Source organism: Xiphophorus couchianus, chromosome 22 (assembly GCF_001444195.1).
Source record: "Xiphophorus couchianus chromosome 22, X_couchianus-1.0, whole genome shotgun sequence".
NCBI classification, from domain to species: domain Eukaryota; kingdom Metazoa; phylum Chordata; class Actinopteri; order Cyprinodontiformes; family Poeciliidae; genus Xiphophorus; species Xiphophorus couchianus.
Window position 1 is genome coordinate 5,082,989 of NC_040249.1, and position 22,357 is coordinate 5,105,345.

General features: G+C 40.3%; 1 protein-coding gene and 1 long non-coding RNA gene across 4 annotated transcripts; one reads left to right on the forward strand and one right to left on the reverse strand.

The window, feature by feature from the left end:
- Nucleotides 1-4,677: 4,677 nt before the first annotated feature.
- Nucleotides 4,678-9,490, reverse strand: six3a (SIX homeobox 3a). The gene is made up of 2 exons (XM_028007637.1): nt 8,378-9,490; nt 4,678-6,444 (listed from the first exon to the last, which is right to left on the reverse strand). The coding sequence occupies exons 1-2, from the start codon at nt 9,067-9,069 to the stop codon at nt 6,252-6,254; spliced, it is 885 nt and encodes a 294-aa protein (XP_027863438.1). The 5' UTR covers nt 9,070-9,490; the 3' UTR covers nt 4,678-6,251.
- Nucleotides 9,491-9,658: 168 nt separating this feature from the next.
- LOC114138408 (uncharacterized) lies at nt 9,659-21,071 on the forward strand. Of its 3 annotated transcripts, none has more exons than XR_003594210.1 (4): nt 9,659-12,347; nt 12,589-12,673; nt 16,510-16,575; nt 18,928-21,071. It is a non-coding gene; the product is annotated as an uncharacterized LOC114138408 (long non-coding RNA). The 3 variants fall into 3 exon arrangements; XR_003594209.1 differs by lacking the exon at nt 16,510-16,575 and having other exon boundaries at nt 9,662-12,347; nt 18,928-19,032; nt 19,177-21,069; XR_003594208.1 differs by lacking the exon at nt 16,510-16,575 and having other exon boundaries at nt 9,662-12,347; nt 18,928-21,070.
- The last annotated feature ends 1,286 nt before the right edge of the window (nt 21,072-22,357 follow it).

Here is a 22,357-nt window from a genome sequence, read left to right on the forward strand (position 1 = left end):
CAGTGATCGACCTTTAGTGGGTTAAAAAGAAAAAAAAAAAAAGGGTGGGGTGGTGGTGTCACCAAAATGTTAGTGCAACACGTGAGCTGAGGTCAATTTATTGGTCCATTAATAATAATAATAATAATAATAATAATAATAATAATAATAATAATAATAATAATGTGGGTAGAAAAACGTTTATGTAACTTCATGAATAAATACATTGTATGACAACTATATATATTTGTAATTATTTTTCATTCACTTTAAGAAATATTTTCATAAGCACAAGACTACTTGATCGGAGGATTCAGAGGATTGGACATTTGAAACGCTCTCCATCATAGAACTTGACAGACTTTTTTTTAAAAACAATGATTAAAAAAAAAAGACATTGTTGTCTTTGACTCTCTCTGCATGGTCAGCAGAAGCCCTCAGTGGACCCGTGCCGTGCCGTACCGTGCCGTGCCAAACTAAGCGGGCCTGAGAACGGTCACAGAAATCACAGGTGCTGCGGCTCTGTTTAAGCTGCTCAGCGACTCTGTCCACTCGTTGTGCACAAGGCGAGAGATCACAGCCTGCACCCCCACCTCCACTCCAACACACACACAAGCTCCATATGTGCTGTGTGAGCAAGGTTGCTCGTGTGCACGTATGCATGTGGAAAACCCGTGTTCCTCTGTATCTGTGTGTGTGGAGAGCTGTGCTCGCATAAGAGAGAGATGGAGGGTGTTTGTCAAGACTTACTTCAGTGTAATGCCTATTAGTTTGGACTACCAACTCACAAGGTTCATTTTTTTAAACAAGCATAACATGAAAGCAAACAAAATTTCGCTTACTCAAGCAAACACGACCGCGCGCACACACACACACGCCCACGCCGGGAGAAACACACAACACACACACATCATGACCTGAAAGAGAGAGTATGATCCCAGCTGTCCCATAAAAAAAAGAATAACATCAGTGACTGGGCGACCAGCAAGTCGCCTTTTCTTCGATTTGTTCTCTTTCATTGCCGTATTTCACAGAGGCGTGTCCAGGTTGAATGAGGCCCAAAATCAGATTTGCATTCCGGGGGGGCCATGTAACCCCATCCTAAAAGTTTGATTTCTTCACAGAAAAAACTTCTAAATGTTCCACTAACTGTAGAGTTACTTATAAATAGCTATGGTTAACAAGAAACAAGCTTCACAGGTTTTTCGATATTGAACGTGAGCACATGCTTTCTGTTTTTTGGGGCCTCAAACTAGCAGGCGTGGATGAGGATGGGTGTCATACAGTGGGGCCCACTTGAGTTGATAATATACAACTTTTACTGATAGGAAACTATTCAAACCGAGAGAACCACATGGGTCCCACCAAAATATGTGCCACCCAAATAGGATCCATATGTAACTATAAGAAGTGGGGGGGGGGGGGGGATCCACAAAGTTCCCCTGTCAACTTTTATTACTGCGACTTTTACTGGGGAAATAATACTTTACCTAAACTCAACTTATGATTGAGCCTAGGTAAAGGTTCGCATCATAAACATACTCACTTAATACATTTACCCCTGCAGAGCGACCATAAAAATGATTGCAACTTTCTTTGTTGAATTTTTTTAATTTAATTTTATTTTTTCCTTCCTGTACCCTACAACCCGTTTAATCTCAACGCAATTGTCGCAGGAAAGCGGGAGCTGTTCACTGTCATTTTCTAAAAGGTGACGAAGAAGAGCCGGGATTTAATGGGTGAAAATATAAATGTGCAATTAAGGCAAAGCTGCTTTATTCCTGTCTTTTTTTTTTTTTTTTTTTTTCGGCCTTTATGAGGATTGGCTTATTGCTGCAAATATTTTTCGACAGGAGAAGATGTTTCTGTTCATCTTAAAGAGCAGAATGTAGAGGTCAGGAGAATAAAGCGGGGAAATCTTTCCAAGTCGATCAAGAGAAAAGCTTCTCTGCTGATGGGTTGGAAAATCTAATGGTTTCCCCCTTTTTTAATTTCACTAACAACTTTCTGTAACGTCTGGAATAAATATTCCAATTTCTCCACTTTATTTTCGACGTTGTTGTTGGTCGAAACAACACTTTGTTAATCACTCCGTCGACGCTTCTTGGAATCGGACTAAATTTGGTGCGCTGTTTTTTTGGTTTGTTTTTTTTTTATGTGGGAAATGAAGAGAACAGTGTGTGTGTGTGTGGGGGGGGGGGGGGGGGGGGGGGGGGGGGGGGGCTTTGACCTTTAAGCGGATCACCACCAAGCAGATACACGTCAATATAAACACCCAGAAAAGCTCTCAGTTGAGCTTTTCTCTCTCTCTCTCTTTTAAAACTAGGGAAACATCGTATATTTTTTAAGGTTGTTGACTTTCAGCTTGAAAATAATTTTTTTTAAAACAACCTCAGAGAGCGCAAAAGATGCAGAGAGGCTGCGGAGGGGAGAGGTGGAGGAAAGAACATGCAAGTGCCGCACTTCTCTCACATTCTCGTTTGCTCTGGTGTAAGTATCACACACAGAGATTACTCTCCGCTAAGTTCCTTTTGTCTTGTGATCCATATTTGAGTTGACAGATCACGAACAAGAGCTCCCCCGCCGTTAATGACCCCGGCCAGCAACAGATAGGCTCACACTTTGCAGCGCTTTTTGCCCCTGTTGCTGCTGCTGCTGCGGCAACTCTGGCCTACATACTGTATGTTTACACCGAGAACAATCCTTGTAGCTCTTACCATGCATCTCATTTGCACAGTCACGCATACTCACAATGGGCAAAATCGTTATTAGATCTCACTCTTAACTTTCTACGGTGTCTCGCTGCTTCGCCTTATTCGTATTTTCCACTTTAGAAGAGGTGACAATCTATTCTAAGAGTTTGTGTGCTTTTCGTTTTACACTTTTCTGCAAGGGGAAAAACACCACTTTCGCCCTGTGCGCACAACGTTGCGCAAATACAGCCAATTCGCCGCTTGTTTGTTGCATTCATGTGCGCCAATATCCGCGGCTCCATCTCTCAGATGTAGTCCTAATCCTCGTGTCCTTCTTTGCCGACAATAATAATGGTAGCAGCAATAATAATAAAAATGCTCTTCAGTTCACGATTAATTTCATCTCAATCAGAGCCGGGACTTGTCGCGGCCAATAAAACTTGTGGAGTGCGTAAATGGAGAAGCGGAGTGGGGAGGTTGTGTAGGTGTGGGTGGGGGCGTGTGTGTGTGTGTGTGGGTGTAATACGCCACGGACTCTTGGTGCTCTTGATAGGGCCTATCTGTCTCTGGCAGACTGATTGGAGATTTGAAATATGAACCAGATTTAGTTCATCTGCAAAAGACAGGCGGTGGGGAAGGTTTGCTTTAACCTAACAGATGAGCTTTGACCGTCTTAGTGGTCCTTTTTTTTTTTTTTTTTTTTTTGACAATATCGCGTCAGTTGGGCCACCTGCTCTGGACGCACTTTGTTGGGGTGTGTGTATGTGTGTGCGTGTGTGTGGGTGTGTGTGTGGTTGTTGTTGTGGTCAAACATTATTTACAGATTTAAAGTCGCTTCATGTTTATTCATTTTCAATCATTTTCTTAAAATGTACCTGACTTTTGTTTTTCTCAGCACTTTTCGTATTCATAAGCAAAAAGAGGCGGTATAAATAAATTTTCACCTACTTGCTTGCTCAAGCTCGTGGGTCAAAAACAAAAAACAAACAACAACAAAAAAAACTGCACGATTACGTGATTTAGAATCGCATTTTTGTGCAACTGTGCAGTTTTTCCGTAAAATAACGATTCTTGAGCTTTTAAAAAGTAAATGATCTGTACCCACATCCTCTTTGCGACTCTAAATGTTTTGCATAAAATTCGTTTGACGTCACACTCGATGTAGGATCCGCTACAAAGTTGACATCCTCAATCAATTCGAAACTCCCCCCCCCCCCCCCCCCCCCCCCCTTTCTCTGAAGCCACACAGGAGCCCCCAATACCGTATATTCGACACAATATACGGTAAAAAAAAAAAAAGAAAAGAAAAGAAAAAGTCAAGCAAAACAAACAAACAAAAAATAAAAAAATAAAATAACGCTGAAAATCTGGCAAGATCAAAGTACTGTGGATGTTCGCCCTGCAGGCTGCAGTTTTCTACATCTCTTAAACAGCAAACAGCTCCCGTATCCCGCCTTCTGTCAACTACAGCACTTATTGCCTATGTTTGAGAAAGTGTCTCTACCATTAATAATAATTTTTTAAAAATAATGCGTGCAACAGTGTCCTGTAGTTGAATATCTGCGCCCCAGTCTCGGCATAATAATTGGTTGGGGGCTTTGGTTGGAAATGGACTGCAGGGGGAGGCGAAAAGAGTTTTTTTTTTTTTTTTTTTTTTTTGGTGGATGAGGGGGTGGAAATGGTTCTCCTCCGAGGAAGAAAAGCTCTTTTCAGGAGCCACAATGGGAGATTGGGACAGGGGAGGAGTCCCCACCGTGATTAGCCCATTTAATGGCGCGTTTACTTAATTTCTGTATTCACCAGCACAAAGGTGGAAATAGCACTCACATCTTTTTTGTTTTGTTTTGTTGTTTTTTTTCTTCTTCTTTTTTACATTGACATTTTTGTGTAAATCTATCAAAAGCACATTTTTTCTTTCTTGTATAGTTTTCAGCAAACTGAAAATACAAGTTTTGACAAAGTTCTTGTAGCACTCGTTGTTTTGTTTTCTCTCTCTCTCTCTCTCTTTTTTACAGTGTGCTAATCGCAAAAAAAAAAAATAAATAAATAAATAAAAAATCGCGCATGTTTAGCCACCTGACTGCATAACCTTCCACCAAGCAGGGGGATCATAAGCGAGGATGAGCGGTAATGCTCCAACAATCCAATAATGAGCCAATATGAGCATGTGTTTAGCCACTTATGACCGCCCTTGTCCGTAATCGGATGGAAAGACGGACAGCATGCACAGAGGCGAGGCAAACTCAACGTTTCATTTGAATTACACGCTAATAATAAAACAAACAAACTAAAAAAAAAATTTAAAAAAACCCCAAAAAAAACAAACAAGATGGATACGGCTTTTAGCGAGGGGTCAACACATTTACTAGCCACACAGACCAAATATATGAAGATTAGTGAGCCACCAACACATAAAAAAAAAAAAAAAAAAACCGCAACAAAAACGCCTGCAGCACTCGAGGTGTAAGTTTTGACAAATATTTTATGTAGGAACACCAAGTCAAGAAAAGTGAGGAAGGGGGATAGAAAAGAGGATGACACTCGCAGGGGAGGAGGAGGAAGAGGAGGAAGAGGGTCGAGGGGGGTGGGGGGGCATAGCAATAATTATGTACAAGCATATTTCTACACGTATATTACAGAGCGGGAGAATGATCGCATTATTTGAGATATACATAATTCAATATAAACTTCTTTTTTTCTTTTGAAAATAAAAAATAAAAATCTGATACAGTCATAAACGGATCCGTTCGACACATTATTATTCTTATTATTGTCATTAATATTTTTTTTCTTTCTTTTTTTCCCCCCTCTTTCCGACCAGGTTTATATCCCACACACACACACACACGCGCGCGCACACACACACCCGCAGCACACACGCGCATACACACACAGGCAGTGACAGAAATGCAGTTAAGAAAAAAAGGTGCTTACGACTTAAAAATGATTGTCTGATGAACACAAAGTAAACAAAAAAAAGAGAGAAGAAGAAGAAGAAGAAGAAGAAAGATGAAAACAGGATTGCATCTGGTTTGCACGCGGCTGCTTCCTCGCCGTCGTCATTTGGATGGAGAAAAATAAAACAAACAAATAAAATCAAATAAAATAATAAAATGTAAAAAAAAAAAAAAAAAAGACGATCTGTTTTTATTCCCTCTGGTTCCTGATGGGGGGAGGACGGGGGGGTGGAGAGAGAAAAAAAAATCTTGCATTCAGGTTGATTTCCCTGATTACAAAAATGGAAAAGAATAATAACAACAACAAAAAAAAAAATCATGCAAGTAGTCTAGTGTTGATGTTGGTGTGAAGGGGGGGATGATGACGAGGGGTAGGCGTGGGTCCTTTGAAAGCGCTTTAATAAAAAAAAAGACGTGCTTTTATCTCTTTTTATTTTAATATTTATATCAATCGGTCCTTTTCTCATGAGTCTTTTTTTTGTCATCTTCTCGGGTCCGTTTTCCCCTGTAAATATTTCTCTCTTTTTTTTTTCCTTTTTTTTTTGTCTTCTTCTAGTTTTGACCTCCCAACCCGCACCCCTCCACCACCACCCCCCTCCTCCTCCTCCTCCTCCTCGCCGTATCATACGTCGCACTCCGAGTCGCTGGATGTGACGGACAGGATGGACGTCCCAGTGTCGACTCGCTCTGTCATACTGGAAACGCTGGTAGTGGGGCTGGCCGCGGTCGAGGGCGACTCGGCCGAGCTGTGAGGGGTGAGTCCGGCCTCCGAGAGGGACCTCATGCCGGCCGGTCCTATTGCTTGGTGCTGGAGCCTGGAAAAAGAGGTTAGGGGGGGGGGGGGGAAATAGAGAGAGAGAGAGAGAGAGAGAGAGAGAAAGCAGGAGGGGAGGGAGAGAATGAGAGAAATGGCAATTAGACCTGAGAATGTTCACCCCCTCTCCTCCTCCTCTTGCTCCTCATCCTGGTGCAAAATAGGGGTTCAAAACTCTCCTTTCTTTCCCTGCGCTGGCCCCAGCCATGCATGCGTGCTTTTATCAAGCAGCCAGCTTTCAAGGGACAAAAAAAAACAAAAAAAAACGCAGCACTATTTAGACAGTTTAGACCAACTAACGCTGGGAGGATTTGCTACAAAACCAACGCGCAATGCAAGGTGGAATAGTCTAAACAGTAGCAGCACAAAAAAATAAATAAATAAATAAATAAATAAAAAATAAAAAAGCAAAACAAAATCTTGGGACGTAAACTATTTGTTTTGTTTTCGTTGTTGTTTTTATATCTACTGCTGTGCTTTCCAGCCTCTGTGAACTCCAGGGGGAAAAAAAAAAATACATTAATGAATAAAAATCAATGTTGGTTAGTTAAATGAGAAATAAAACATATAGAGAGCCTAACGGAGGTTTTGTGCTGCAGCAGCATGGAGGTGCATGAATGAATGACGTGGAGATCCAGGCTGCACCAATAACCCTGAATGTTTCTCTGCTGTCCACTCACGATAATAAGAATGACAACAACAACAATAATAATAATAATAATAATAATAGTAATAACTCCATCGCGGAAGGATAATGTCAGCGCAGAAATATATCTATTCATTTATCCAAGAGATTAAGACAGAGCTCATATGGCTTAGTAATACTCTTGGGGGCATTTTCTAATCAATTATAGCATTTCAATGAAATGATATCACACGTAATGTTATGAATACAGACTGAGGCTTTTATGCATGCTCTTTTTTTTTTTTTTTTTTTAGTGGACTAATATCAGTAATGTGTCCATTATCCTTTCAGATAATCTTCATTTCCATCACAGTTTTACGTTAAAATGAGACGGGGGCAAAATAAAAGCTAAATGTAGACACTATATTATTATACTATACTTTTTAATTTCACCTAAATAAATCAGAATATTTTTTTTGGATAGTTAGAAAAATAGAATTATTTTAGAAAAAAAAAAACACAAATGCGTTTTTACAATAATTAATGAAAGGATTAAAGATTCACCAAACTATATTAATTCAATGCTGTTTACAAATTGCGTCATGCTCAATGAAAACGTGTTTCATCTAACAACAATTTAACAACAATTTCTTCATACAATAGAAGATTGATATATATTTGCGGTTGTTTACTAATACTCTGAGCATACTTGTTAGATATATGATTCCTCTACGGAGAAAATAAACACGTGGTTTTATGTAAAAAAAAAAAAAAAAAATAATAATAATAATAATGATAATAATAATAATAATAATAATAAAAGATTAATTCAGACATTAAATAAATATTACAAAATTGAATTAACAGTATTTTTTTAAATCCACGTTAAACTAAAACTTCAAATTTAAACAATGTCGTTCTAAAGTCCATTATTTTATTCACCTATTTTTTATTATTTTTGTTCTTAAATTATTAGTCGTGCATTCATTTCAGATTTTGACGTTGATCAACCCGTCTCTGTCATATTTAATTTTCAAAGGTTGCAATTTAATGTGAAAGAGAGAAAAAATAGTTCCAGTGTTTGCCCCGGATTTCACTCCACAGCAAACATGTCGCCGCAGCTCACTCCCTTTACCTGACTTCCAGCCTTGCCCTGTCTCTTTTCTTGGGTAGTGTCTCCGGAAGCGAAGTAACATTTATTTCCTTATATCAAAGAAAAAGCGTTTTCCCCCCCTGTACATAAGTGCGCATTTTTAGCGATTTTGATAAAGCAGGGGAAAATAAAAAAAAAAATAAAAAAATCGCCAACCTGTTTTTGGCCGCCGCTGCTCTGTCTCTTTGCCTCCGGTTTTTAAACCAATTCCCGACCTGTGTAGGAGTGAGTCCAGTGGCTTGAGCCAGTTCCCTTTTCTTGCTCGGGTTCGGATACGGGTCCTGTAGGTACCACTCCCGCAACAGGCTCCGCGTCCGCTCTTTGAAACAGTGCGTCTTCTGCTCCCCGTCCCAGATGGTCCGAGGCAGCGGAAACTTCTTCCGCACCCGGTACTTGTCGACAGGTCCAAGGGGACGACCGCGCAGCTTCTCGGCCTCCTGATAGTGCGCCTCCAGCCACATGGCCTGCAGCTTGCCGTGCGAGTCCTTGGTGAACTTGTGGTTCTCCAGGATGTGGTAGAGGTCTCTGAAGTTCCCCGTGTGGAACGCCACCACGGCGCGGGCGCGCAGGATGGACTCGTGCTTGTTGATCGCCTCGCACGCTCCCGGAGCCACCGGCAAGGACCAGAGGAAGCGGCCCAGCCGCTCGATGTCCCCGGTCTCCTCCAGCGTCTCGCAGACGCTCGCCACCTGCTCCGGGGAGAAGTTGAGGGTCGGTAGCTGAAACATGGACAAGTCTTCTGGAGACCTGGCGGCGGGAGCGCTGTTCGCCAGCAGCAGTGGGCGATCAGCGAAGTTAGGCAGGAAGAAATGGGAGGGATAAAGCTCTAAAGGGGATCTGAAAACCATGGAAATGACCTGAGAGAGAAAGAAAATTACCGAGAAAAAGGGGGGGAAAAACCCGAAAAATACGGCGAGTAAAAAAAGCTTGAATGATTCAATGGCTATCGCCTAATGACACCAGCCTCATAATATCTCCCCCTTAAATCCGCCGTTGAGTGTAGCATTGAAACATTTTGTTTCCCTTTTCTATTGGTCTTCTTGGTGTCGTTGTGGCGTTGTCATGGCAGCCCTGCCAATCACTGTCAAGCGTGCCAATCATTAGCCAGTACGTAGCGCGAGAGGCTTTCACCACTTGTGCAGCGCGCACGGGGGGTTATCAGAGTCTCGGATCTCCACAGCAACCCTCCCACTGCACCGCGCGCATCGGGCGCGAGCCAATGCTCGCCTATCCGCTGAATGGAATGAGCAATTAGAGGGTGGAATATTATTGCGATCTTAACGAGGCTCGTTAAAGCTAAAGCAGATATGTAGACTGGAGATGCTTAGCAGAGACGGGGAGAGAGAGAGAGAGAGAGAGAGAGAGAGAGAGAGAGAGAGAGAGAGAGAGAGAGAGAGAGAAGAGAGAGAGAGAGAGAGAGAGAGAGAGAGAGAGAGAGAGAGAGAGCAGGGAGGGAGCTTTAAATGGGGGACAAATGGACAACCAATGACTGCATCCCGGGAATACACGTTTTGAATAGAAGCGAGCCAATTTGCACATTATTTTGGATTTTTTGTTGTTGTTGTTTTTTTCACCGTGGTAACTTTTTTAATATATATATTTTTTAATTTTCTTTTTACCTCATATACAATAAAATAGTGTTTTTTTGTTTGTTTTTTTGGCAGCAATTTTTGCCTATTTTTCCCACTTTATCCTGGTCGTGACTTTTATTCTCGCTCGGCCTCTGGGACTCAGAGTGCACAACTCTGCCTCCCTCATTTCCCCGCCGCCTTCTCTCCTTATATTTTGGGAGGCAGGAGGAGGAGGGAGGGGGGGAGAAACTCACTTGCCATTGACTTCTTACCCTTTTTTTTATGTATTATTTTCTTCTTTTTTTATTACTCCAGTACCCCTTATTAAAACCATTAGTCCAGTGTTGGAACTACAATCCAGTGCCAACTTGAAAGCTTCTCGGAGACATAAAAGCACTTTTCGTTGCATTTGATCTGGTGGCTAAAGGACACGATCAATGTCCGCATCCAGTCATGGGACTCGGCTTACGGCGGTGACCGGGGTGGTGTGATTTTCATGTTTATGACTAAAACCACTTCATATTTAGACAGGGCTTATGAGGGTGTTAAAATAGTGTGAGTTCACCCCTAAAACGAACAGTGCCCTCATTGTGAAAGAGCCGAGTATAAGGCGTAGCATCTAGACTCTGCTTAATCCTTCCTCAATAAAGCTGACATAATGATCCTAAGCCGCCTTTCTACAAATTCATTCAGGGATTCAAAACTTTTTCCTTCTCTCTCTCTCTCTCTCTCTCTGCGATTTGCACATTCTCTCCGGATCTGGACCGACTGACCGCCAACCTCAAGCTTGGAGCTTTCTGAAGGACTAGTGAGTATGCCACAGCTCCCTATGCTGCATGCGTGACCAACACCTGTTTTGGCACTTAACGCGCTCAACGTCGGCGCTGCGGCGCGAATTTGCGCGCTTTTACGCACGGAGCGTCTTGGAGCCGCTCAGGTGTCTTGCGTGTGGAAAGTGTGCACGCCGCGGAGCCGGGGCTTGTGTGATGATCTTTGTTCAGGCGGGTTTTTTTGTTGTTGTTGTTTTGTTTTGTTTGTGCCTTAACTTGGCGCTTTGTGTGTGGGTGCGCGCGCGCGCGTTTGTGTAGTGGGTGGGAGGTGGAGGTGGGGCAGCATGTTGGATCAAACCTGTCCACTGTGCTGCTTGCACCAAACCCAGGAGGACTAATTCCAAGTGGCACTTGAATTGGCCCCATTGCAAAGCTCTGTGGACTGGAAGTAAAGGCTGGTATTTTCATGCTGGTGTTAAAACCAACCTTCCAGCCTATAACCCCTCTCTCTCTCTCTCTTTCTCTCCCTCGCCTTCTCTCTTACGCGCACACACACACACAAACACGCGCGCTCATGCACAACCCCAGGTTGTGACTGTTTGGCTTAGCAAGACTACTTCAGGAATATGCAAACACCTGACTGGGCGCACCGAATTGGTTGATCACAACTCAAACCGAGGCTCCAGGTATTACCCCGCATTACGTCGTTCGGCTTTTTGTTGTTTTTCTTCTTCCTGTTTTCAGGGGAGTCCCATTTGTGGAGTTGAACCTCGCATGGCAATTCGGAAATCACTCCAAAATCTAAGAAGGAGACTAGATTGTGAAATGTAAAACCTGAATGAATGGGGATTTGAGAGAGAGAGAGAGAGAAAGAGAGGAAAGCCTGTGGTAATTCACATTCTTTTACATGGCTTTTGTTTACGTTAAGCGTGTAATTAACACCTCTCCCCCCTCCCACTCCCCTCTAACAAGTTTATTCACCTGGCGTAATTGTGTGTTTATCGCTGAATGTTCCTAACAGCGGGGGGGTGACGGGAGCTCTGAATGCGCGGAGAGAATCTGGTGAGTTCTCCGTTTGCTAACAGCCTTAAAAAACCCCAAAACAAACAAACAAAAAAAACTCCATAAGGAACAACAACAAACACAAACAAGAGTCTGCCGCGCCGGAGCACTAAAGCGGCTGGTAAGCGGCTCCCCCCACCACACACACATGTCTTCTTGGAGGTGTTCTATTATTTGTGCGCAACGCTGTTTAAGAAAATAAGTTTCTGCAAAATAAATAAATAAATAAATAAATGTTTATTTTGGCAGTCGATACAGAGACACCCATTGGATCCGAGGCGTTATTCGCCATCCTGATTATTCACTGCTTACTGTCTGTTTGTCCTTATCAGTCTGTCCCAATGAGGAAAGCAAATAAACAAAGATGATGTTACGTCATGTGAGGGGGTGAGAGAGAGAGAGAGAGAGAGAGAGAGATGGGCACTGGATGAGAGAAAGAAATTTAAAAAAAGGTGTTGGCTGAAAAAGGTATAACAGGAAAAGAGAAAGAAGGCACGAAAGTAAGGATCTTCTTTTATTTCAGTTATTTATTTATTTTTCTCCCCCTGCTCCCTCGTTGACCTTCTGTTTGGAGAGAGGAAGGCAGCAGCACAGCACTGCTCACTGGCAAACACAGGAGAGAGGCGCCCGGTGCTGCAGCTGCTGCTGCTGCTGCTGCTGCTGCTGCTGCTGCAACCGGGATTCACCTCATCTACACAGGACGGGATCCTGGATTGATCACGGGTAGGAACCAAACAACCATGCAACAAATATTATTGTTATTATTATTATTATTATTATAACTATTATTTTAAAAGCGACTGGTTCTTTTGGGATTGTTGTACAGAGCCCTAACAACAGGCGTCCTAAAGAAATGTTTTTATTACTGTTTGCATTTTATTTTATGAAAGAATTATATATTAGTAATTGCCTCTTACTGGTTTTCTTTTTCTTATTCTTCTTTTTTTTTTTAATCTCTTTGCAGTCTTCCAAAAACTGTCAAGATTTAAGCCTGGTTGGAGGCGGCACAGGCTCCGCGCTAACTCGGTGGAAATTCAGCTGCAACTCCTGTAAGTTTTTCCCCTTGGAATCGTTAACAACCTGTTTTTGTTTTGTTTTTTTTTCTCGATTATTATTTTTTTTTGTAAAAAAAAAAAATAAATAAAAATAAAATAAAAAATACAAAATTAGCTATAAGTTGCCTGTGAGCTTCTTTTTCGCTTTAAATGCATTTAAATGAAGGTTTCCCCACATTTTTAACAAATATATTTGAATAGACTATAAGCACTGATTGAATCTGTGCCTCTGCTGAGCGATGAATGATCCTGTCGGGACGGGGCGCACAATCCCCTTCTCCCCATGCTGACCACTGCCGCGAACCGAGAGCAAATAATGAGCCTACACTGTAAAAAATGTCAGTTTGAGGAAAAAATATTATTTCAAACAATGAATGTTTTTTTAAGGTATCGTCCCAGATATTTTTACGTAACTCATTTGAATATATATCTATATATATCTATATCTATATCTATCTATCTCTCTCTCTCTCTCTCTCTCTCTCTCTCTCTCTCTCTCTCTCTCTCTCTCTCTCTATATATATATATATATATATATATATATATATATATATATATATATATATATATATATATATATATTGGAAAGGTGTGGATTAACTTTGCGTCAAGTTTCTTTGATTTAATTAGTTGTTCCTCCTGCAGTATTATATATCGAAATAGTTTAACATTGTTGCTTAAAGAATAGCAGCGCCTTTAAACTGTGTCGCTCAACTAGTGCTTGGTGTGTGTTCTCATAGATGGCTCCACGAAGCTGTGCCTTAACCTAAAATAATGAATTTAAAAAAAATGCAGGCATAAAATGGTTGTTGTCACAATGATCGGTTAATGTGGCGCCAACTTTAACAGCACATAGCTAGTACAAAAGTTCTCTCTCTCTCTCTCTCTCTCTCTTTTTTCTTTTAACATCTCTCTCCCTCCTCTTTCTCCCTCCCTCTGTTTTTCTCTTATTGTTTTTATTGTGTGGTCTCATTAGGGGGACTTCCTGGCAGGACTGGGAGCCTGTATCGGAGCTGTCCAATCAGTGTATTTACACGGGTTGTTAGCGACAGTTAATGAGGGCTCCTCCCCGGGCCGGTAGAGAAAAGGCGCCTCAACATTAAGATTTACCTTGTGTCAACTCGTTACTTCTAATGAACCCCCCTGAAAAAGCCTCCTTCGTAGTCAATGGAGCCGCGCGCCCGGATCTTGTGTGTGTGGGACTGGAAGAGTGGCGCTGCAAGCCGCGCTCCCTTCTCTCTCCCACATCCCCCTTTTTTTTCCGCTCACAGAGTGGCTTTTTTTTTTTTTTTTTTTTCTTCTTCTTTTTACCCCCTCTTGCACACCCAGCCTTATGATGCATGCATGTTTTGTGTGGTGCCTGTCTGCTCTTTATGTCACAACAGCACATGGATTAACAGCGCCAAACGTAGTTTGCAAGCGTTGGGCTGTAAGTTAGCTAATTCCACTCTGGGGATTTTTAGAGAACATGGATAAGTCAAACACAAACTATGACAGAGAAGCTGGAGGGAGTGTTTGCATGCCTCTATCGCAAACTCAGTGCGTCTGCCATTGTTTGCTGAATGAGGCTTGACATGTCAACTTATTGCCTCTGCAGAAAAGAAGTTCATTTATTCCCCTCCCCCCACTCCACTACACCTCCCCAACCCGGGTTTTCTCCCCATCCCCAAGAGCAGATCAGCCTCTGGCCCCTGTGTCCATCCCTCATCTGGCCCCCAGTGTGGCTTGTTGAGCCGCATCAGCAACACATCACTGCCCATGAATTCAGGTACAAACTGGAGGAGTTTGGCAGATGACTAAAAGTGGATTTCCCTCCCACTCTTTCTAAACCACAGAAACACTTAAAAATCAATTAGCCTTGTCTGGCCCTCTGCCTGCACCAGTCTTCATTAGGAAAAAACAAAACCAAACAAAAAAAAAACAAAACAAAAACAGGTGAGTTCCACAGGACCAAACTATGAATATTTAGGATTTATTACCAGCTTTGATTACAGTGGAAACAAACATTTAGCATTTTATCAATGAAACTGATGCAACGATTTATGTGTGTTTCATTTATGATATATTTGAAGCAATTTCTTCTCAATTCACCTCTCCACTTTGTGGTCAAGGTATATAAACCTCTAAACTTTTTAAATATGTTATATTATGTCACTTGCAAGCTGGTTCCCTGGTAACCACAACCCAGAAATATTGTTCCAAGTGCCTCTGGGAACAAGTTTGACTTTGGCATTAGCATTGTCACGAATGCATCTTTTTAAAAAAAAATCTCTTCAGATAAGAAGCAAAAAAAATGTTTGTGAGTTAATTTCAAATATTTTAAATATATTGTAGTTACGTGTCATCATGTCAGAGTCTCACCACTCGTGGTTCCGACTACGCATCCAGACTGCTCTTAGCATCATCATCGTCCTTCATAGCAAGACGAAGGACGCTAGCAAGATGAGACTGTCAGCTCTCATTTCTCAACAACTTTAAGATTAGTCCATAGACAGTATCATCCATTATTACCTCCATAAACATTGCTGGGGTCGCTTTGGGGTTGCTCTCCGTTCAACACAGAAGTCTGTTGGCTCGTCACCAAGTTAGATTTTTAGCATTACCGCTGTCGCTAAGCTAGTCAAAGATAACGTTATCTAGAGCTATTATCAGAAATAGTTCCCTGACCTGTAGCAGTATCTTCTTGGAAAATGATTTGAATACTTGAATGTGGTGAACTCTAAGAAGCTAGTGGTACGCTATATGAATCCACCGCATCAGCTCCCCTGTTGGGATAACTTTCAAACAACCATGAACCCCGGATACTTTGTATTACACAATATTTGACGCTACTGCACAGGCGACTCAAAACCCAAAACGTTTACTCCGTTCTTCACAAACCTAGATTTCATTACCAGTTAACAGCTTATCTACTGCCTTAACTTTACATAAAAACAAGAACTCTCTTTGGCTTTACAACACAGTTCCCTATGTAGTAACGATTTGTGGGGAAATTGTATTCAGCTGTTTTCTGCTAACACAGCACTGTTTCCTACGGATACGAGTATTTTCATTTTGAGTTGTTCTAAGTTGATAGACATCTAAAGTTGGCTAGCTGGCTAGCTGTTAGCCATCAACCACTGTGAGAACTTCATTGGTTTCTAGAAAGCCCACAGCGTTATGACAAGGAAACCATACCAATGCTGTCACATACAGTAAGCTAACTTTTTAAAGCTGTTTACAAACTTAATGCATTGCTCCAACACAGAGACTTTCTCCACCACAAGTCTAATAAGACCTTTTAACTTTACTGATGTAATACTTTCAACAACAATTCCACTTTGACTGGACACACAAAGGACAAGAATACACAATGATTGACTGAACCAATGCCTTTAGCTAAATTGCGATGCAAATATGTATTGTGTCCAAAGTTAATAGAATTTACCCACCAGAAGGTACTACAATTACAAACCAAAATGGTCGTTTCACATTGAAATAATTAATTAACTAGGAAATTCGTTTTTTCAGTGTAATGAGTCCCAAACCCGACATATTTTGACCACTCTGAGTATGAGATGTTGTGAAGAAACGTTTTCCTTTCGCCTGTTCAAACTGAGCCCTTCAGAGTGAAGAGGTGTTACTCTACATATTTGCTCACCATAATGAGATTTATTCTTTCACAAGCAAATACATCCACCAGCAACCAGCAGCTGACAAACTGCTATAAAATACTTGCAGATCTTGGTGCTTGATGTGTTTACAAAGTCCCTCAACCTCAATAAGTTGTTGGTTTTTTTGTAGAATAAATTTTTTTGTGTCTTTTTTTAAATTTTTTTTTTTTACATCAGCCGCCTGGTGCAGCAATGTGACAGAGAGGGGCAGCGCCGGAGGAGGCCGGGTGTTCACTCTTCCAGGTAGATGGGTCGATTCATGAATAGGGAGAAATAAATATAACGGGCGCATATCCCCAAGCTTTACACATGATGCGCACCTTAACTTTCCCCAATGACTCTCTCACAGATTAAAAAAAAACAAAAGTCACTTTTTCAGCGCAGTCAGTCCATTTCTCCTTCCAGTCCCTAAATAAAGCGTGTGCATAAGTCATTAAGCTGCTTGTGTGGAGGAAAAAGGTGCTCTCAAGCATGAATGAGGGCAACGCAATGACCAGCCAGGGTCTTCCCAAAAAAAACATATTCTGTTTCGGATTCGTCTGTCCTGGCTGATTAACCGGCCGGGGCTCCAGCATGTTAGATGGGAGCTGTGGAGATGGCCCTTTAGCCCGGTGTCACAGGAGCTGACAAGATGCAATTACTGCGGCTGACACGTCCAACCCCAAAGCTCACTAATGTGAGAGATGTGGAAACCGCAGACAATTTCTCGCACACTATACGAGAGGCAGCTCTGTGGCCAAGGAGTCCCATTTTAAACGCGGCCCTGCGTGACGCCTTTCACCAGTAAAACAGCCGCTTATTCAGCAGATGAAGATATGGCGCGGAGCATCATGAGACTGTATGTAAACGCAGGACAACAGAGAGCTAGTCTGCTCGGTTTTGAAAGAACATACACTATAAAAAAGGAATTTCGGAGATTAACTATTACTCAGAAACTTATTATTATTATTATTATTCGTTTTGTTAATCAGTTGGCTGGAATACAGTTTAAGGAATTGATTCAGTCAGTAAACTAATACTCATACATGACTATATTAACTTAGCAAAAAATGAGAACTACATAGAAACATTTGACTGAGGAAGTTTCTGTGCTTAAGTTTGGACCCAGATTTAGCTTGTTACCCATCTGTGCTAACGCTAGTTTGAAAGCAGTAAGAGGAGCTGAACCACGATGAAATGATTGCCAACGAACAGTGACCTCTAGAACACAACGTGTTTGTATGTCAAAAAAAAAAAGTATTGTTGCTATTATTTATTGATTCTTGATAGAGGATACAAAAGCGATGGTAGGTGATCTTGATCATTAGGGGGGGAAACTCTTTTAAAAGAAAGCCGTGAGATTTGAAACAATGCGTTTAGGTTGTTCCAGCTGTGAAACACACAAACTTTTACTTAAAAATGTGAATGACTTATAACAAAATAAAATTTATATAAATGAAATTTTCATCTGTCAAATAATAAAAAAACAACACTTTTTCAGCTAAGGGTAAATGATAAAGCAAATGAATTATTTACATGTAATGAACAGGACTTTAAAAAAAATCTTATATGGAGAAACTGGTGTCATTTGCATAGAAGTTTTTCAGTAAGCCTGACAGCTAAAATACCCTTAAATCATTTTTAAAAACTACTTACCCAATTGAATAAATTAAAATCTGATTATTATTATTTTGATCACCTGTTGTTTTTTTTTTGTTTGTTTGTTAAATAGAAACAAAATAAAATAACTAAATTCGGACTTAAACGGAAATAGATCTTTTAATACTGAGTTTTGCCTCACAGCTAAAAAGCTCAGCTTGCTAGCATGGTTGCCTTTAGCATTAGCTCTGACACTAATCTAGCTGAAACTGGATATGAACTTCAATTATTGCTCCTATACAAAGACTCTCTAAACCAGATACTTTATGGAAGCTCTTATTTATATTTACTAATAATAATACCCGGACAGAGGAGCCTTAGCATTGCCCACTTCACTGTACAGAGTAAATATCAACAACATATTTAGATAAATCTAGTCCAAAAGTTTGGGTGAGATTTCTTTCTAACATAAACTAGTGAGGGTTGAAAGAATTCAACCATTACTGGTCAACACATTGCAACCAGCTTAAGTTAATCGTTACATGGCTAATATGTAATATCCTACAAAATACATTTTTAAAGTGCACGAGTTATGTACTTAAAACCAAACCTTAACTTCAATCAAGACAGAAACAGGTCATCATAAAGTAAAAACTATTTAGTCAAATGCTTTCAGATTTGAGGTACTTTTCTTGAAAAACGTTTGAACATGTCATCTTTGTTTTTGGAGTGAATGCATTGTTATACCATTGTTTTTTGCTAACACCTCTAGCACCAATAAACAATAATCACCTATACATATCAGTACAAAGGCTGTTCCTTTTAGCATTTCAAACTTTAGAGTTTGGATTAGTATAAAAGTGGGCTATAAGCATTATATCCCACTGAGGTGTGAAAGTTTCTTCCTGTCTCTGATTTGACAAATTCCATTAGATTTTCCCATGACGTAAACTGTCACCCGGTTCCAGTTTAAAACCCACACTAGCTGCTTGTTACTCTCATTTATTCCTCTCCCAGGATGCAGAAGTTACGCCTCCCGAAGCACAAAGACTCCGTTAAAGCTTCTAAAGTCTCCAATCAACCAACATGAGTGATCCATAGCTGAAGTGTCCCTCCTACTCTGTATGTAGTATTTGTCGCAGTGATCCAAATACCATTGTCTCACATTTTGATTGTTGCTTTTGCATGACCAGCAAGTTCTTCTTCTCTCTCTCTCTTTCTCTCTGTCTGTCTCCGCGTTTCTCTCCTTCTCCTCCTTGACTGCAGCTTTTGACATTACTCCACTCGATTGCCCGTTTACCCCCGAGTCAAGTTTGAGGCGGGTATGAAGTGTAAAAGAGGTGGGCCATGTCATATCCGCTCAGTGTGCATGGGATTGTTGGCATGCACGGCGGTGATCATTGTTCAGGGAGAACAATTCTTGCTCAGAGCAGGCAGGGAAAAGTGAGGAGGATGGTGGAGAACTGGGGCTGATGAAACGATTTGTTCACAGGTTTTTCAGCAGTGGCAGTGTGATTATATCACAAGCACATTTTTTTGCTTGCTTGTTTGTTTTTAAGCCACATTTGTTCATAGACAAAATTCCACCATCATATTTGCTAAACTTGAGTAACATTTCCCTCTCCTTCCTGGACACAAAGGTAATTTCAGTATAATATGATGCATATTAAGATATTGAAACACTTATATATTATCTATTCTACACTGATAAAACAAAATATTAGAATTGAATACTTACAATTGATGAAGCACTTTGCTTATATTCACTTTGGAGGCTTTCTGAGTTGATTGATTTAAGCTCAACAGTCAGCATGTAGATTAGTGACTCAGCTAGTTAACTAGTTAGCACGGTTCTTTTCCTTATTTGTCCTCCACGGTGGGAAAGAAGAACAAAAAACTTTTTTTTTTGTGTTTAAAGAATGAAATGTTACTGATACAATTTAGTAAATCTTTTCTAACAAGATTTTCCCTACCAACAAAGTTATGCCACTTGTTTCTTCATGGTTTATCCGCACGTTAGCATGTTCAACAGTAGCTTTAGCATTGTTGCTAAACTACTTCAAGATGGATACAAACTTAAATTGTTGTTGCAGTGCACTATTTCAACCAAAAATCTCCAGGTAATTGTTCATTTTAAGATCTTCATATCACACACACACACACACACACACACACATATATATATATATAAGCTTTAATGTGGGTGTATAAGGAGTAGAATAAAGTTTGACTGACTCAACATCTTCACTTCCGTTTTTCTCAAATGTTTAAGTAGAAATTTTATTAAAGTAACACAATATTTGTATAATTTAACCACAATTTTACATTGCATAAACAAACTAATATAGGTGACCAAAATCTACAAATATTAATGGGTACAATTTATTCAATTTTTATGTGAACTTAAACATTTACTGGATGGATCTGTTGTACTAGAGAGAGAGTTCTTATTTTGAACTCCATGTTGACTGAAAATTAATTATCTTGAATCTTTCAGCACAAACAAATTGAATCTCTAAAACATTGAGATCAGAATCAGAATGCTTTTATTCGTATGGTACCGAGGCGATAACAATACAATTAATTTAAGTACATTATAAGAATTTGATGTTTGCAGTTTTAAGGAAATTTATTTTCCAGTCTAATGACGTAAGTCCACTCTGAAGTGTACTATTACAGCTAAGTAGTAGAGTACACATGTTTATTGCGCACAAATAAAATAAGTCTCACTGACCTAAAATTAACGTCACCGTTTTAGTGATTAATCAGGCATTTACCTCTCACGTGGTTGCTATAGGCAATAGGTTAACACCTTATCCTTTACATTATGGGGTCTCAGGTTTGTTTGTTTTCATCGAGCGGCTTGGACTCACCAGCCAATCAGAGGTGTTGTCCGAAATCAACTGTCCCGTAACTGGAAACTATAGACAAGTCTTATTTACGGCTGAGCAGAGCCCGTCCGATCTGATTATGGTCGGTATATTGGATCAATAACTGATGTCTGAGAGAACCGAGAAGGGTGGAGTGCAGGGACAGGAGGGAAGCAAAGGTGCAACAGGTCACTCATTAGAAAGGATGAGCCATTGAACTCTTTATTATTATTATTATTAGTAGTATTAGTAGTAGTATTAAATAATAATAATAATTATTATTATTATTAGTAGTAGTAGTAAATAATAATAATAATAAGTACCATCAGCCTATTACTATTATTATTAATAATAATTATTACCATTATTACTATTATTAATAATAATAATTAGTCGTATTATTATTATTATTTAAACTTGATTTGGGTCCATGAAAAGACCGGAGTGAAACTTTTCCTGACTGATTGGGTGATTTCCGTCACCGTCTCACTAACTGGTCAGTCTGGTATCAGAGGGGTTTCTTGTCCAGCTCACCATATATAGCACAGCTCATCCCCCTGCAGCTGAAACTCCCGCGTTAAACACACAAACGACCTAAAAGAGAAACAAATGAATCTCGGACCACATCAAGTACTTAACCAATCGCTCTCGGGTTAGAATTTGACCCATATCCCATCTCAGCTTGGTTATTGCCTTTCATTCATTATTCAGCTTCGGATTATTAGCTATCAGATGGCAGATGTCAGAGCGCGATGGAGATGTTGATGTTCGACCGACTGAAGGAGCCATTATCCCAGCCGCTTATCAAACATTCATGTGGCAGCTGTAGTTTGTGGCCCTGCCCTCCGTCCTCTGCTTCCCTTCACTGCTTAAGCTGCGGTGACCTTTACCCTCGGTGTTATCGTATAGCGTTAAAAAAAAGACGGCCCCACTTGTTTCTGATGATTAAAAACAGTCATCAGTATGACACATGAAATGAAATACATGGCAACTTACGTTCTTACGTAAGTTACATTTACGTTTAAAAAAAAAAAAAAAAAAATGTTTTTACCAAATGAAAAATATGAAATTTTGAGCGAGTGATGAGATCGAAGGTCTGTTACGTCATAGCGAAATTCAGCTTTACCCACAGTAAGACGTAATAAGTAAATAAAATTCAAGCTATGTTTTTTTTTCTTTTTTGTGCTGCACAAAAATTCACATTTTACACATTTATTATCAATGACATCATCCTAAATGTATCACGTCGCTTGGCATAATTAACTTAATTAACTTGCGTGTCGTGAGGGCAGTAACAAAATTCAACTTTCTAAAGGTTCAACGTCACAATCTCAATTATTTCCCTAATTATGACTTTTAAAGGAATTATCTTTTATCGAAAAGTCTGCATGTTGAAATGAGCAAGTTAAAAGGTTGAAGCTGAAAAGACGCGTGTCGATGTTTAAATGTGGCTAAAGTTGGTTCGGGTGGATCAACTTGGCCAAGCCAGATTTCCGCGTCTCTGATGAGGATAACTTTAGATACAGAACTTAAAATCCAGAACACGTTTTCATCTTGACTAAATAACACGAGGACCC

What these genes read in the sequence shown, in the direction of transcription:
- six3a (XM_028007637.1), bottom strand. Translation starts at nt 9,069, where the DNA reads ATGGTTTTCAGATCCCCTTTAGAGCTTTATCCCTCCCATTTCTTCCTG. An exon ending in GCAGCGGCGGCCAAAAACAG is followed by an intron (nt 6,445 to 8,377) that starts GTTGGCGATTTT and finishes CTCTTTTTCCAG; the next exon opens with GCTCCAGCACCAAGCAATAG.